General features: G+C 34.2%; 1 protein-coding gene, 1 long non-coding RNA gene and 1 other non-coding gene across 3 annotated transcripts; 1 reads left to right on the top strand and 2 right to left on the bottom strand.

Moving 5' to 3' along the window:
- Positions 1–6,478: 6,478 nt before the first annotated feature.
- Positions 6,479–7,618, top strand: LOC136418894 (uncharacterized). The gene has a single exon (XM_066405110.1). It carries the CDS (start codon positions 6,479–6,481, stop codon positions 7,616–7,618), a length of 1,140 nt encoding a protein of 379 aa, XP_066261207.1.
- Positions 7,619–8,488: 870 nt separating this feature from the next.
- LOC136418899 (uncharacterized) lies at positions 8,489–13,841 on the bottom strand. Its single transcript, XR_010752982.1, has 5 exons — positions 13,731–13,841; positions 13,254–13,386; positions 11,742–11,780; positions 11,395–11,681; positions 8,489–11,335 (listed from the first exon to the last, which is right to left on the bottom strand). It is a non-coding gene; the product is annotated as an uncharacterized lncRNA (long non-coding RNA).
- Positions 9,538–9,642, bottom strand: LOC136418903 (U6 spliceosomal RNA). Its single transcript, XR_010752985.1, has one exon. It is a non-coding gene; the product is annotated as a U6 spliceosomal RNA (small nuclear RNA).
- Positions 13,842–14,300: the final 459 nt, after the last annotated feature.

Genomic DNA, 14,300 nt, shown 5'->3' with positions numbered 1-14,300 from the left:
CACAATTGAACCGATTAACGAAGCCGATTTAATCGAATCATTCAATAACATATCGATTAAGTCTATTAACGATAACATGCCTTCTGTAATTAATTATCAACTTTTAAGATATCAATCAGATAATATTTCTCTTTTTGATGGAAATCCAAGACTACTAAACAGATTTATAACTGCTATAGAAAATTTATTAAAGGCATTTTACAATCGAACAGACCCCAATAATACCATTAATGTCTGTTTATTTTATACCATACTTAGCAAGCTCACAGGTAGAGCTGCAGATTTAATATCTTCACTTATCGATCTAAACTCTTGGATTCTCATCAAAGAAGTTTTGATAAATAGTTTTTCGGATCAGCGATCAATAGATTGCCTTATCCAAGATTTAATCAATTTAAAGCCGTTAAAAATGAAAGCCCTTTGCAATTTGGTATGAAAATACAGAATTCTCGCAGTTTACTTTTTTCAATGTCAAATGCAATCTCTGAAAGTAGTGAGACTAAGCTTATTAAAATAAAACATTACGACGAGTTCGCTTTAAAAACATTTATTAATAAGTTATCATATAATCTACAATTGGTAGTTAGACTAAAATCCTCTAATAATATAGAACAGGCTATGTCATTTGTTAGGGAAGAAGAGAATTTCATACAATTTAAAAGTGTACAGAATTTCGGGCAAAACACAGGAAATTTCAACAGACAATTTAAACCCAACATCAGATCTACAGATAGATCTAACTTTTCCCATAATTTTAACCAAACCCCTATCAATTCATTCAATACTCAACGGCCTCAGAATGATTACCCCCTAGACTTTTTTCGAACTTCACACAACATAATAATTTCTCGAGACCAATATTCCCCAACTTCACTCAACAAAACTCTTCAAGGACATCATATTCTAATTTCAACCATACAAATTTTTCCAGACCCCCTTTCAATAACTTCAAGAATCATACTTATCAATCAAAACCAAATTTCCCTTTCAATAACCAATTCGGTAACTCTCGAAGAACACCTTTCACACCTAGACCACCGTTTGGTCAAAGATCTCACAGATCCAATACTAATCAAAACCCCGTAGAATCTATGGACACTAGTTCTGAGAATACCGTCATTCACAATCCGAAAAGAAATTTCATTAGCCAAGAACCATACAATCAGGAAATTCTCCCCCAATCACCCGAGGAACTTACTTCCAATAACGATTATCCCTTTTACGACGTTTATAGAAACACCCACGTAGATAGTAACTCATGTCTCGACCTCAATTATCACAAATATAATAAAAGTGAAGAAAGAAATTCAAATTTTCCATCAACCAGCCGAAATACGGACACAACATAATACTACTTAACTTGAAATGACATTCAACTCCCTTACATTTTTATCCCTGAACTCCAAGCCAAATTTCTATTAGACACTGGTAGTACTAGAAGTTTCATTAAACCCGAAATTGCCTACGAATATTTCCCTCATTCTATCTCAGACGAACCTTTCCAAGTTCAAACAGCCCATGCCACATCATTTCATAATGAAGTCGCATCATAACCTGTCTTTCCCACATTTCAAACTCCTGGCTCACACAAATTTTTCCTGTTCAACTTCTCCGATAAATTTGACGGACTCATAGGACTAGACCTTATCAAACAACTAAACGCTAATTTAGACTTTAAAGCTAATACACTGAAATTACCCAATGTCGAAATACCCATTTGCCGTGATACAAAAAACCCTCAACTTCAAAGACCCCATTGTTCCAGTATGAACCATATCATCTCCCCGAGAAGTATACAAAAGATACAAATTCCCGTTAACTTTACCGAAGGATATAGAATTGTCCCTTATCAAAGATTAGGACATCTCGAAATACCAGAATGCCTCGTTAAAATTCAAGATAATACAGCCACAACTCTATTTTAAACCCAAGAAAAAACCCGATAAAACTCCAAATTTTAGAAGCCTTAGAGATTAAACCCGTAAACTTGAATGAACTAAATTTCCTAGATCATCCCGCACCGCATGTAGCAATGGATAGTAACTTTGATAATTTACTAAAATGTAATCTTGAAAACATTAAGCTCGATCATTACAATCCTGAAGAGAAAAGCCAAATTCGAAAATTGTGTTATGAATTCAGAGATATTTTCCATTGTGAAAGTATACCCTTGTCATTTACAAATGCAATAAAGCACCAGATTAAATTAAAAGATGAGACCCCCATTTTCACGAAAACATATCGATATCTCGAAGTTCACCGTTTAGAAGTTAAAAATCAGATATCAAAATTATTACAACAAAACATTATAAGAGATTCAAATTCCCCCTGGTCGTCTCCCATCTGGATAGTTCCAAAGAAATGAGATAAATCAAATAAACAAAAATAGCGTATGGTCATCGATTATAGGAAGCTAAACGAACAAACAATGGACGATAAATTTCCCTTGCCAAACATTAATGAAATTTTAGATAAATTGGGTAAAGCACACTATTTTACAACCCTTGACCTCGCTAATGGGTTTCACCAAAGTCAAATGAATGAGAATTATATTGCTAAGACAGCTTTCAGTACAGATACAGGTCACTACGAATTTTTGAGAATGCCGTTTGGACTAAAAAACGCCCCGGCTATATTTCAATGTGTAATGAACAATATATTAGGTCGAGTAGTATGAAATGAGTAGATTCTCGAAATGCCACATTCAACTGCAAATAACTTCACTCTAAATCTATATTTGGACTTGACTTTTTTATGTGGAAAAGGCACATTCTTCCTCTTTCGATCAGAGTTTAAAGTGTTAAAAATTATTGAAAACTTTTATTTTTATAAAAATTTTTGTGCAGCCATGCAAAATAGTGAAATTCGTGTGTTAATGAAATATGAGTTCCACCGTGGAACCACAACAGCTCAGACGGCTCGCAATATTAATGATGTGTTTGGTACTGAAGTCACTTCACAGCAAACAGTATCTCGTTGGTTCATGAAATTTCGTTCTGGCAATTTTGACCTAACAAATGAACCACGTGGACGACCTGAAACTCAAGTGGATAACGATTATCTGAAAGCCGTGGTGGAAGCGAATCCACGTCAAAGTGCAAGCGAATTATCGTTAATATTCAGTGTAACCAAAAAAACAATATTGACTCATTTGGCTGAAATTGGTAAGGTGAAAAAGCTGGACAAGTGGGTACCGCATGAGTTGAGCGACATACAGAAAGAACGACGTCTCGAAGCTTGTTCTTTGTTGTTCTTTGTTGTGCCGGTATAATAACGATCCATTTTTGAATCGGATTGTTACTTGTGATGAGAAATGGATCCTATATGACAATACCAGACGTTCATCGCAGTGGTTGGATCAAGATGAACCACCAAAACATTGTGCGAAAAAAAATCTTCATCAAAACAAGCTTATGGTGTCCGTTTGGTGGTCCAACGCAGGTGTCATCCATCACAGCTTCATGAAACCTGGTGAATCGATTACGGCTGATGTCTACTGCCGACAACTGACCGAAATGATGAGGCAACTGACGGTTAAGCAGCCAAGATTAGTCAATCGAAGCGCACCGCTATTGTTGCACGACAACGCTCGGCCACACACCGCTCAAGTCACCTTGGCCAAGCTACAGGAGTTGGAATTGGAAACTCTTCGTCATCCACCGTATTCACCCGACTTAGCACCCACTGATTACCACTTCTTTCAAAATTTGGATAACTTCTTGGTAGGGAAAACATTAAACTCCGACGAGGCTGTCAAAGCTGCCTTCCAAGAGTTTATCGACTCCCGGCCTGCAGGCTTTTACAGCAGGGGAATCAATGAACTTCCCGTTAAATGGCAGAAGTGTATTGATAATGGTGGTGCATATTTCGATTGACAATAAAAACATTTCATATGAAAAAAAAATGACTAAAGTTTCAATTCAATTTTACTCATTTCATACTACACGACCTAATATTACGTGGCTTACAAAACGAAACATGCTTTGTGTATCTTGATGATATCATTATCTTCAGCACTAGCTTACAAGAACATATAGAAAAATTAAAGCAAGTTTTTACTCGATTACGGGATTCTAAATTAAAAATACAACTAAACAAATCAGAGTTCCTAAGGAAAGAAGTCCAATACTTAGGACACATCGTAAGTGAAGAAATAATAAAACCTAACCCCGACAAAATTAATGCAGTTAAGAATTTCCCTATTCCCCGGACAACAAAAGAAATAAAATCTTTTCTGGGTTTAGTTGGTTACTATAGACGGTTCATTAAAGATTTTGCGAAGATAACGAAACCGATGACCAAGTGCTTAAAAAGGGATGCAAAAATTATACACACACCCGAATTCATAAATGCTTTTGACCATTGTAAGCAATTACTGATAAACTTCTCCATTCTGCAATACTCAGACTTCACTAAACCATTCCTATTAACAACAGGCGCGAGTAATTTTGCAATCGGCGCAGTGTTGTCGCAAGAACCCATACCTAACGATAAACCTATAGCCTACGCCTCGAGAACCCTAAACGACACGGAAACTAAATATTCAACAATAGAAAAAGAACTGTTAGCGATGGTTTGGGCATGCATATATTTAAGACCTTATTTATTCGGACGCAAATTTTACATATACACTGATCATAGACCCCTTGTATAGCTCTTTAATCTAAAAGAACCAAACTCCAAATTAATAAGATGGCGGTTACGATTAGAAGAATTTGATTACCAAATAATTTACAAAAAGGGACGCCAGAATACGAACGCAGATGCATGATCTAGAATAAAATTAAACGTATACGACAACGAATCAGTGGTCAATAATCCCGGCGATACCGATGCGAATATTAAGGAATACTTAGAAAACCAAACAGAAATTTCAGCTCAAGGTAACGACGACGATACGAATGAACCGGGCCCTAGTCAACGAAAAATAAACGTTATATTTGATATCCGACTTCATCCTGTAAATCTTCCCAACACGTGCAATTCTGATGAAACCGCACATAGTCAACAAGCCGATCGCGAGAACCCTGGACTAAGCATTCGTGACGAAATGATAAACAAAAAAATACTACAATTCCTGATAAAGAAATCTCTACACCTGCAGATTAAATGTAACAAAGAACGTTTCGATAAAACCACGATAAGTCACGTAGAGCTACCCAATAACTTGGAAATTATAAAGCAGTTTATCCAAGAATACATGACTAACGAGAAACCTTGTTATGTCTATTTTATCGACAAAGATTTAATACCTTCATTCACAGAGGTATGTTTGAAAAATTTCCAAAACTTAAAAATTAGAATATGTACCAAATTACTTAACAATATTTCCGAAATTGAAGAAAAAACTATGCTCATTAAGCACCAACATGAGAGCAAACAAAATCACCGAGGAATAGAAGAAACTCGCGAGCGAAACTTAAGAGACTTTACTATTGGCCCAATATAAAAGGGGACGTAACACGATACATTAACGATTGTGTTATTTGCCAAACTGCCAAATACAGCCGACTTAAATCATATATTCCACTCGCTAAAACAGAAACACCCAGCAAACCATTTCAAATGATACACATGGACACTTTCATATTCGAAGCCCAAAATTTCCTGACGATATTTGATAAATTCTCTAAATTCGGTCAAGCATACCCTTATGACAGAAATGCAAAATCAGTTTGCGATAAACTCATAAATTTTTTCTCATTTTTTGGATGTTCCGAGGAAATCACGTGCGACAATGGCAAAGAATTAAATAATGAACTATTAAAGGAATTATTAAAGGCCCAAAAGATAAACATACATTTCAGTACCCCTAAACATTACGAATCAAATTCGCCTGTTGAACGTTTCCATTCCACTTTGATCGAACACCTTAGGATTTTGAAACAAAAAGATAACGTAAAACCAATTAATGAGTTAATCTCATACGCCATAATCGCGTATAATAGCACGGTTCACAGCGTTACGAAATTTACACCCCACGAAATTGTCTTAGGTCATACTAATTCCCGAGATCCTCTTGATTTAATCACAACAACGTTTCATTCTGATTACGTTTCGTCGCATAAGAATAAAGTCGACGCCATGTACGAAACGATTGGAGAAAAAACCGATCAAAACAAAGAAAAAATCTTAGCAAGAAGAAATGTTAAAGGCAACGAAGCATTCGACTTTAAATTAAACCAAAAAGTTTACAAAAACTTAAATCTCAGAAATAAAAACCACCCTAGATTTAGCGGTCCATATGTAATTATCGAGAAATTGAATCATAACAAAGTAAAAATCAAAAGTGTCAAAAGTCCATTCAAAATCGAAATTGTTCGTGTTAAAGAATTGAAGAAACCCCTTATTACAGATGACCCTTCATACACGAAAAATCCCGATACCATGACTTAAATGACAACCTGGCATACTACCTTACAAATTAGGCAATGCCCAGAAAACAATCAACCACTGGAATTTTATTCAAACGTATGATATGACTAAATTGTTGCAGGAATTTTCGGATATTAACATTAAATATGATTTACTTCATGAGACCATAAATAATTTTACAGACTACAAATCCGAATTTTATAACTCTTTTGTGATAACAAATAACTTGAAACAAAAAATTAATGAACAGATAAACCAAATTTTCCCAACAAAAATGCGTACTAAGCGAGCCTTACTAAACGCATTGGGCACTATAATCAAAACCGTGACAGGAAACTTAGACCAAGAAGACGCAAAACGCATTGACCAAAACATTAACATACTCAAAGAAAACCAGAACAACTTAAAATTAGTCCTCGATAAACAAACAACGCTCTTGACTAACGCAATAAATAATTTTCAAGAAACGATAAAAAATGTATCACACGATCAAATTGTTTTGGATTCAAAAATTAAAGAAATTATAGAAGTCGTAAATGAAGTCAATATTAAACAAGCAAACCTTTTTGAGTTCTTTAGGATTCATAAGATCATCACACAGATTACAACATTTTATCAGAACATCTACGATATACTTTCAGACATAGAAGAGGCAATCACGTTCGCCAAATTAAATACTTTTCATAACAAGATAATTAATTCAGGCATGCTTTTAAACAAATTAAAACTCATTCAAAATCAGGTGCAACAAGAAAAATTACCATTCGAACCAGACACCGACAATTTATTGAATATCGAAAACACTCTAAAAATAAAGAGTTACGTAAAAAATAATGTGATAGTCTTCATAATCGAAATCCCTTTAGTGGAAACCCAAGCTTATAATTTATATCGATTATTTTCGTTACCTGTCAAATATAACAATTCCTATAAAATAATTGTACCAAGTTTTGAGTATCTCATAATAAAAGACAAAACATTTGGATACGTCAATCAGCCTTGCCAATACGTATCTTTCAATGAATATTTATGTTCTCATGTACGCCCCGAAAACTTTAATGATTATGTACCATGCGAAGTTGAATTGCTAAGATATGAAAATAATATAACGAATTGTAACCCAGTGTATTTAGATATAAAAAATTTACAAATCCAAAATGTAGACGAAAGTAAATGGATTGTAATAACAACTCAAAAAATCATAGGAGTAGAGATTTGTAAGGAATCACAAGGTAATGTCTGATTAAACGAAACTTACTTAATAGAATTAGAACCCAAATGTAATTTTATGTTAAGAGATATCATTTTAAGAGATTACGGAAACACGAAAACTGATTTCCAAGATGTACCCTTACAGAATGTTACCCCTAATTATAAATATCAAGTATCTTATAAGGAAATAGAAATGCCCAATCTAAACTATATTAATTCCCTGACAGGCTACGATTTCAAACTTCTTAGAAAAACGCACTTTTTTTGACTACATCTGTTAACTCGCTTCATAAGTACACCCAATGCTCCAGATGAAGGACATTTTGAAAAAGAAACTCTAATTGAATCAATTTTTGCCAATTCGGACGATTCCCACAATCCGGACAGGTTACGAATTCAAACTTCTTAGAAAAACGCATTTTTTTTGTCTACATCTGTTAACTCGCTTGGTAAGTACTCCCGATACTCCAGATGAAGGAAATTTTGAACAAGAAATTATAACTGAATCAATTTTTGCCAATTCGAACGATTCCCACAATCCGGTCACTCTACGACTTCAAACTTCTTAGAAAAACGCATTTTTTTGTCTACATCTGTTAACTCGCTTGGTAAGTACTCCCAATCCTCCAGATGAAGGAAAATTTGAACAAAAAACTGTAACTGAATCAATTTTTGCCAATTCGGACGATTCCCAGAATCCGGTCAGGCTACGACTTCAAACTTCTTAGAAAAACGCATTTTTTTGTCTACATCTGTTAACTCGCTTGGTAAGTACTCCCAATCCTCCAGATGAAGGAAAATTTGAACAAAAAACTGTAACTGAATCAATTTTTGCCAATTCGGACGATTCCCAGAATCCGGTCAGGCTACGACTTCAAACTTATGAAATAGAAAATCAAAGAAATCAAAGTACACCTTGAGAGGAATACATAAAGAAACATTTCCGTTCAAGTCCATCATAATGCTTTTTCCTTCTTTTTCCACTGGATACCAACACGCATTTTGAAGCTTAGCGCTTTCATTTAAATTATATGATAAATAACTCTTAAGGGTTGATGTTATGCCAATATCTCGCACTGAGTCAATAGTCACTCCATTTAGAACATATTTCAACTCTTTGAATAAAAACGTAGCGGCATTATTTATCAAGAATATGTTTGCAAGTGGCGTACCTTCCTCTTTCGTAACGTTTAGTTTAAGGCAAAGTTAACTTTTGCAGGGCAAGGGATATTTTCCGGTTTGCTGCAAGGATATTCTAATTTCATCGTTCGGTCCCAATTTAGTAGGATTGAATGGATCAAAAGAGAGCACTTCCCAGCTGAAAATTGAGTCATCAATAAGAACATTTTCTTGGACGTTTATATGTTCCACTTTTTAATGTAAATCCTAGGGAAACAAGAAACTGTTTATTCAAAGATGTTAACCCTCTTATGTATCTTTTCGTACTATCAGGGTTTTGCTGCGAGGTATTAAACCTTCTGACAAAATCTTGGTTTGGTATTCTATTATATAGAATTACCATCGTGAATCCAAGCGTTTAAGATGAAGTCTTAACGTGACGGATTCTTCTCGAAATTTAAACTAATCACCCTCTTGATCAACTAGTTTCACCGTTATTTTATTTACAACATTAACAATTACGAAAAAATAAATTACATTCTGAGGGGTTTCAATTATTTTAAAATTGGGTGGTACACTAGAAAAAAACTAGATGTATTACATGAACTGGCGTACCATTTAGAAAAGACCCTTCATCTATACTGTAATCGATATTTATAGCATTCACCTTAAGAACCTTCTAGCAGGTCAAAAGCTTTTGGCCTATGTTGTTCTATAGGACTCGATTCGTTTTTCCGACAACACGTAACATAAGTGAATACTTACTAAAGAATTTTTAATTAAATTCTTACTGGCATATGGAAGTTTCATTTCTGCTTGAGTCAGATTTTCAACAAGGTTAGATAAACAAAACGTTTCATCCTTGCGCAGGGGTCGTGTTAATCTTTTTCTGTATTGTTCCAATTTTATATAAATATGTACCGCCGAAGCGAATACGAGTAAATCACGTATTTTTTAATTACTTTAGTATTGCATAAAATTATTGAGATTAGTGTAGAAATGCTATTTGGGAAGTAATTTATCTAGGAAATTTTTTTAACAAATTTCAATTCATCCTCATTTTAATATATTCCATAGAAGGTCTACTTTGAAATAGAATGCATTAAAACACTGTAAAATTAAAAACCTGTGAGCCGAATAAACGTACCAGACCCCTTACCATAATAAACGGTTTCAGTGCTTAATAGATAGCTGTACACACAAATGAGATAAACTGGTTTATGGTGCTTTTAGGAATTCTATATAGTAAATACATAAGCGAAGAAAAATTATCTCCTGTAGCAAGGTATCTTACAGTAATTTCTAGTTTTACTGTAACAGGCAAAGCTTGCAAATTTGGCAAAGCATTTTGTCAAATTTGTGGTGTCACCAATTCTAACAGACTTTCAAACATATCTTTTGACATTCTCAGGTGATTTCTGTAAGCTGAGGGGCCTTCGCATGATAATCCCTTAAGCAAAATATTTCATGCTCCTAAATTTTGCATTCAATTTATCCACGGTTTTACCCAAACCCTCCTTTTTCGGTTTTTTTTGTAACAACGCGCGTAATTCTTCATTTATCCTGTGGCATAAAATATTCACACCAAAATTAACAATTTCAGATGTTTCCATAATGAACACTACATCATACAACTGCCACAGTTCTAATAAAAATCTTGCATAAATGGTTGTGTAGTGTAAACAGTAACAATTTTGTTGACAAATTACAGGGACTTGCAATCAAGAACTTGCGCAAACAGAAGCTTGCATCATGTAAACACGGCTTAACTAGCAAACACGCCAGCAAGTGATTGTTTACACATGCAAAATACGGAATATTTTCGTATCGATGTGAGTCGTCACTGGGGTAAGTGAATTTCAGAAGCCTGCAGACTTTTCGGTCCATGCATGCAAAGTTTTAACTTGCGCGCCAGTTACGCAATCTAAATTTACTGGCACGAAAAATAATACTGGCTCCACTATTAAATGCATAGTATATACCCTCCATTAAACAATTATTGTAATTAGATGTTTAGAGCTTTTTTTAACAAAAATAATATTTTATCTTAAATAATAACACCACAAACTATCTAAAAATGTTCAAAAGTTGTAAAAAAAAAATTGGTCCCAAATGGATTAAAGAATGAAATTCAAAGCAAATAAGCCATAAATTTGAAAAGCGATCCTTGGCGAATAACCCCAAAATAAAACATTGATTTTTCAATGTGCGTGCAACACCTTAATCGGAAATGGGGGCAACCTTTAGTTCGGAGGCACTAATTAATTCACTTTTATGTTTTTCAATTTTTAAACTATCTATTGGCAACGGATAACTCTCCCAAAGAAAGCCCAATACCCGCCATTTTCCGGCTGTAGAAGTAGTCCGGGATAGAAGTACTTTCCCCAATGGGAAAACTGGGATGTGTAGACCGGCACACCCTAGTGTACAGTCTTGGGGCCTCTTCTTAAAAACTTTTGATACTAAAGCCTCATACTTGAAGTTTGTTCTGGTGTTACTCCCCAAAATGCCTGTATCATTTTTCTCTTCGGCGGATTCTAGAGTCAAAATGTTTAACTTTATTTGCGACAAGAAAACTTTTTAGTTTTACGTGCTTATTCCTTTGAAATATTTTCCAATTTGTGGCTTTCTAAAAAATAACAATGATAATTAAATTAATTCAAAACAATCAAAATCGCATTAACTTACAGGGTCGGTTTCCAAAGTTTGCATTTTGGCCTCATATTGCTCTTTCAACAACTGATAGTCTTTTTGAAGGATGTTGAGTTGATTTTCTAAGTGTTTTCTGAGTCAATTCTGAGTCTTTTTTTGGAGTTCCAATTCTTTTTTAAGGCTGATGAGTTGTGACGCGTGTTTGAATTTAAAGATCTTCCAGCCTTTTTTAGCAGTTGATTTGGATATTTTAAATTTGCAAGGGTTAAGTGAAAGTCGTCAACTAGTATTGGATCCATACTTATACTTTCTGAAGCACCTTCCTGAAAATACATGACATTATTTGTATATAGTTACAATTCATGAAGGATTAAATGATTTACCATTATCGCAGAAGTATCTTCGGTGACTGAATTGCTAATCTGCAAAAAACATTGGGTGTAATATTGGTTGCATATCAGTCAAACCAATAAGCTTCAATAATTATGGAATTCATAGATTTTACACCTAAAAATGATTTTGTATCTATCGGTTTTTATATTCTAAAAATGTATCTCTTCTCTTTTTGAATGACCCGCCTAGAAAATTTAGATGTGCGAAATAATTTTTATTATAACATATTGTAATGGATCTTGGAACTGCAAACTCAAAAACAACTTACAAAGTAATTTATTTCACTGTTAAATAATACACCTCAATCAGGTTTAAAAAAACGATGAGCTCAGTTAATGTAAAATACAATAGGCTACACATACTTATGGACTTGCACTCATAAATCATCCTGTACCATTTCGTAGGAATCTAATGACTATATTTCAACATGAGTTAAAATGTCTGGTTGGCTTTGAACTGTCCAAAATTATGTGTTTCAAATGGGTCAACCGTCAGAGATCTGTTTTGTTCTAAGTGCCTTTTGTTTCGAACAGCCCATATATTGCAATTGAACAGGCTCGTGTTGACCTATATTGGCACATGGTCTTTTCCTCTTAAGTTAGGTAGTGGAAGACTCTTCGAAGGATTCCACTAAGCAACCACCCTTCCAATAATGATTACGATTTCTTCCTCTCTCACGAAACGATGAACAAACTCTATCCCCCATAAATTCCGGGGTTTTGTATTTTAGAGAAGTAATAAAAGTGTTGTAATTTTCCTTCGTGTAATTATTTCACACCGACATACTACAATGCACTTAGATATGTAAACGTTTCCCCATCCTATGGTGAATAATTTTCCTTCGCCAAATTGTGCGGAATTTACTACTTTTGTTGGAAGTTCTTAGAAACTTTACTCATTCCAGCAACTATTTCCATATTTGTGGAATGGCTCTTCAAAGGTAAACTTCGAAACGACTGTAGGTATAATTATTAAATTATCCATTTAAGTTCCTTCGAGATTACATTTACCAGCCCTTCGTTACAAATATTTGGTACCTTGCAAATTGGAAATTACAGGAACAAATTTAGAATGTTTAATAATTCGTATTATAAAACCTTAATTCCCTTTCATAAGTGTTATTGCCACAATAATAGAAGTTATTATAATACGGGGTGTTTCAGAACTTACAACCACTTATCGGACAGACTTCAACCCTGCACTACACTATTACCTAAGAAGCCCATTTATCAAATAAACTTCTAATAAAAGTCCCGTAGGTAACCAAACACGACGTACTAAATGTTAAATGTTTATTTTCTGTATGCTAGGGCAATTGTTTCTCCTAACGTGAACCATTTTGTAATGGCAATTCCATTAATTTTAAATAAATTATTCTTTCCCCTTCATATATTTTTTTCAAATGCACCAGTTATCCATAATCCATAAGTGAATGATCCCTTGACTTGGAATCTAGCATGGTACAAACTATTTCCTACCAAATAATAAAAAAAATTACATACCCTTCTGTATAACCCTGAGGAGTCCTTTCATTGATGGGCAACCTGGACTTTCCAATAAGATATGTGATAAAATCCTTTTCTCTTCTTTCCACCTTGAAACTACGACTTTCCTTCGTTCTGCTGTGGTTCTCATCTTAAAAAGATGGGCAACTATACTACCTATCTCTCCACCGAGAATATTCGCTATCTTTGATAATACACAAGGATTGTGAGATCTCACCGATCAATGTTGAAACTCAAACCCCACAAGTTCAAATTGCTGGTCTTGAGTTAATTGAGCTTCGACAACTGATTTGATGTAGTAGTTTATAAAAACTGTGCTTTGCGATCAAAGATACAAAAGATAAGTTTTCTTTGCATTAGAAGAAACAGACATTTGTTACAAATTGTTTGTATCCTCTATCTGTATTAGAATGAGTATTGGATGTGGAAAATTATTGGGAAAATTTTTGGCAACCGGTTTCTTTTCTATCATACCTCCTAGTCCCTAGATCTTCTATCAGTGGTCTGACATCCCTACCTTCTTACTTTTCGATTTTTTAAAGACATAATATTTTTTTATGTAACACTTAAAATTTTAACTTTTATACCCAAACAATAAAAACAAATAAATTAAAAAATCTTGATGTATGTCACTATTGTCGTAATGCACAGCAAGCCCGTTTCTGCAAAATGGCGCCACAAGTACACAAGAAAGAAATCTACAAAAACTTAGGAGAAATCGGTAAACCTGTTTGAGAAAGAAATCTGGAGTCTCTAAAAAGAAGAAATCTGTAATCTATACAAGAAAGAAATCTACAATGGCTAAATAGAAACTTGTAAACACTTCCGAGAAAATACAACCCTGGTTTACAGATGGTACCACGTGACGCAACAGAAAATCAATAATTGAAGTAGAGAGAAGATTGCGTTTATTTTGAAGATGTTTTTTGTGAATTAATATTGAATTTTTAACAGGAATTTCTTTTTGAAATAGAAAATGTATTTACTTAGTATAAATATGTTATATGATTTAATGAAATAACGAAAACATCTGTACAATTGAAG

The sequence above is a fragment of the Euwallacea similis genome, unplaced genomic scaffold (genome assembly GCF_039881205.1).
Source record: "Euwallacea similis isolate ESF13 unplaced genomic scaffold, ESF131.1 scaffold_43, whole genome shotgun sequence".
In the NCBI taxonomy this organism is placed as follows: Eukaryota; Metazoa; Arthropoda; class Insecta; order Coleoptera; family Curculionidae; genus Euwallacea; species Euwallacea similis.
Note: the sequence above shows the minus strand (reverse complement) of the source record. Positions and strands in the feature narration are given on the sequence as shown.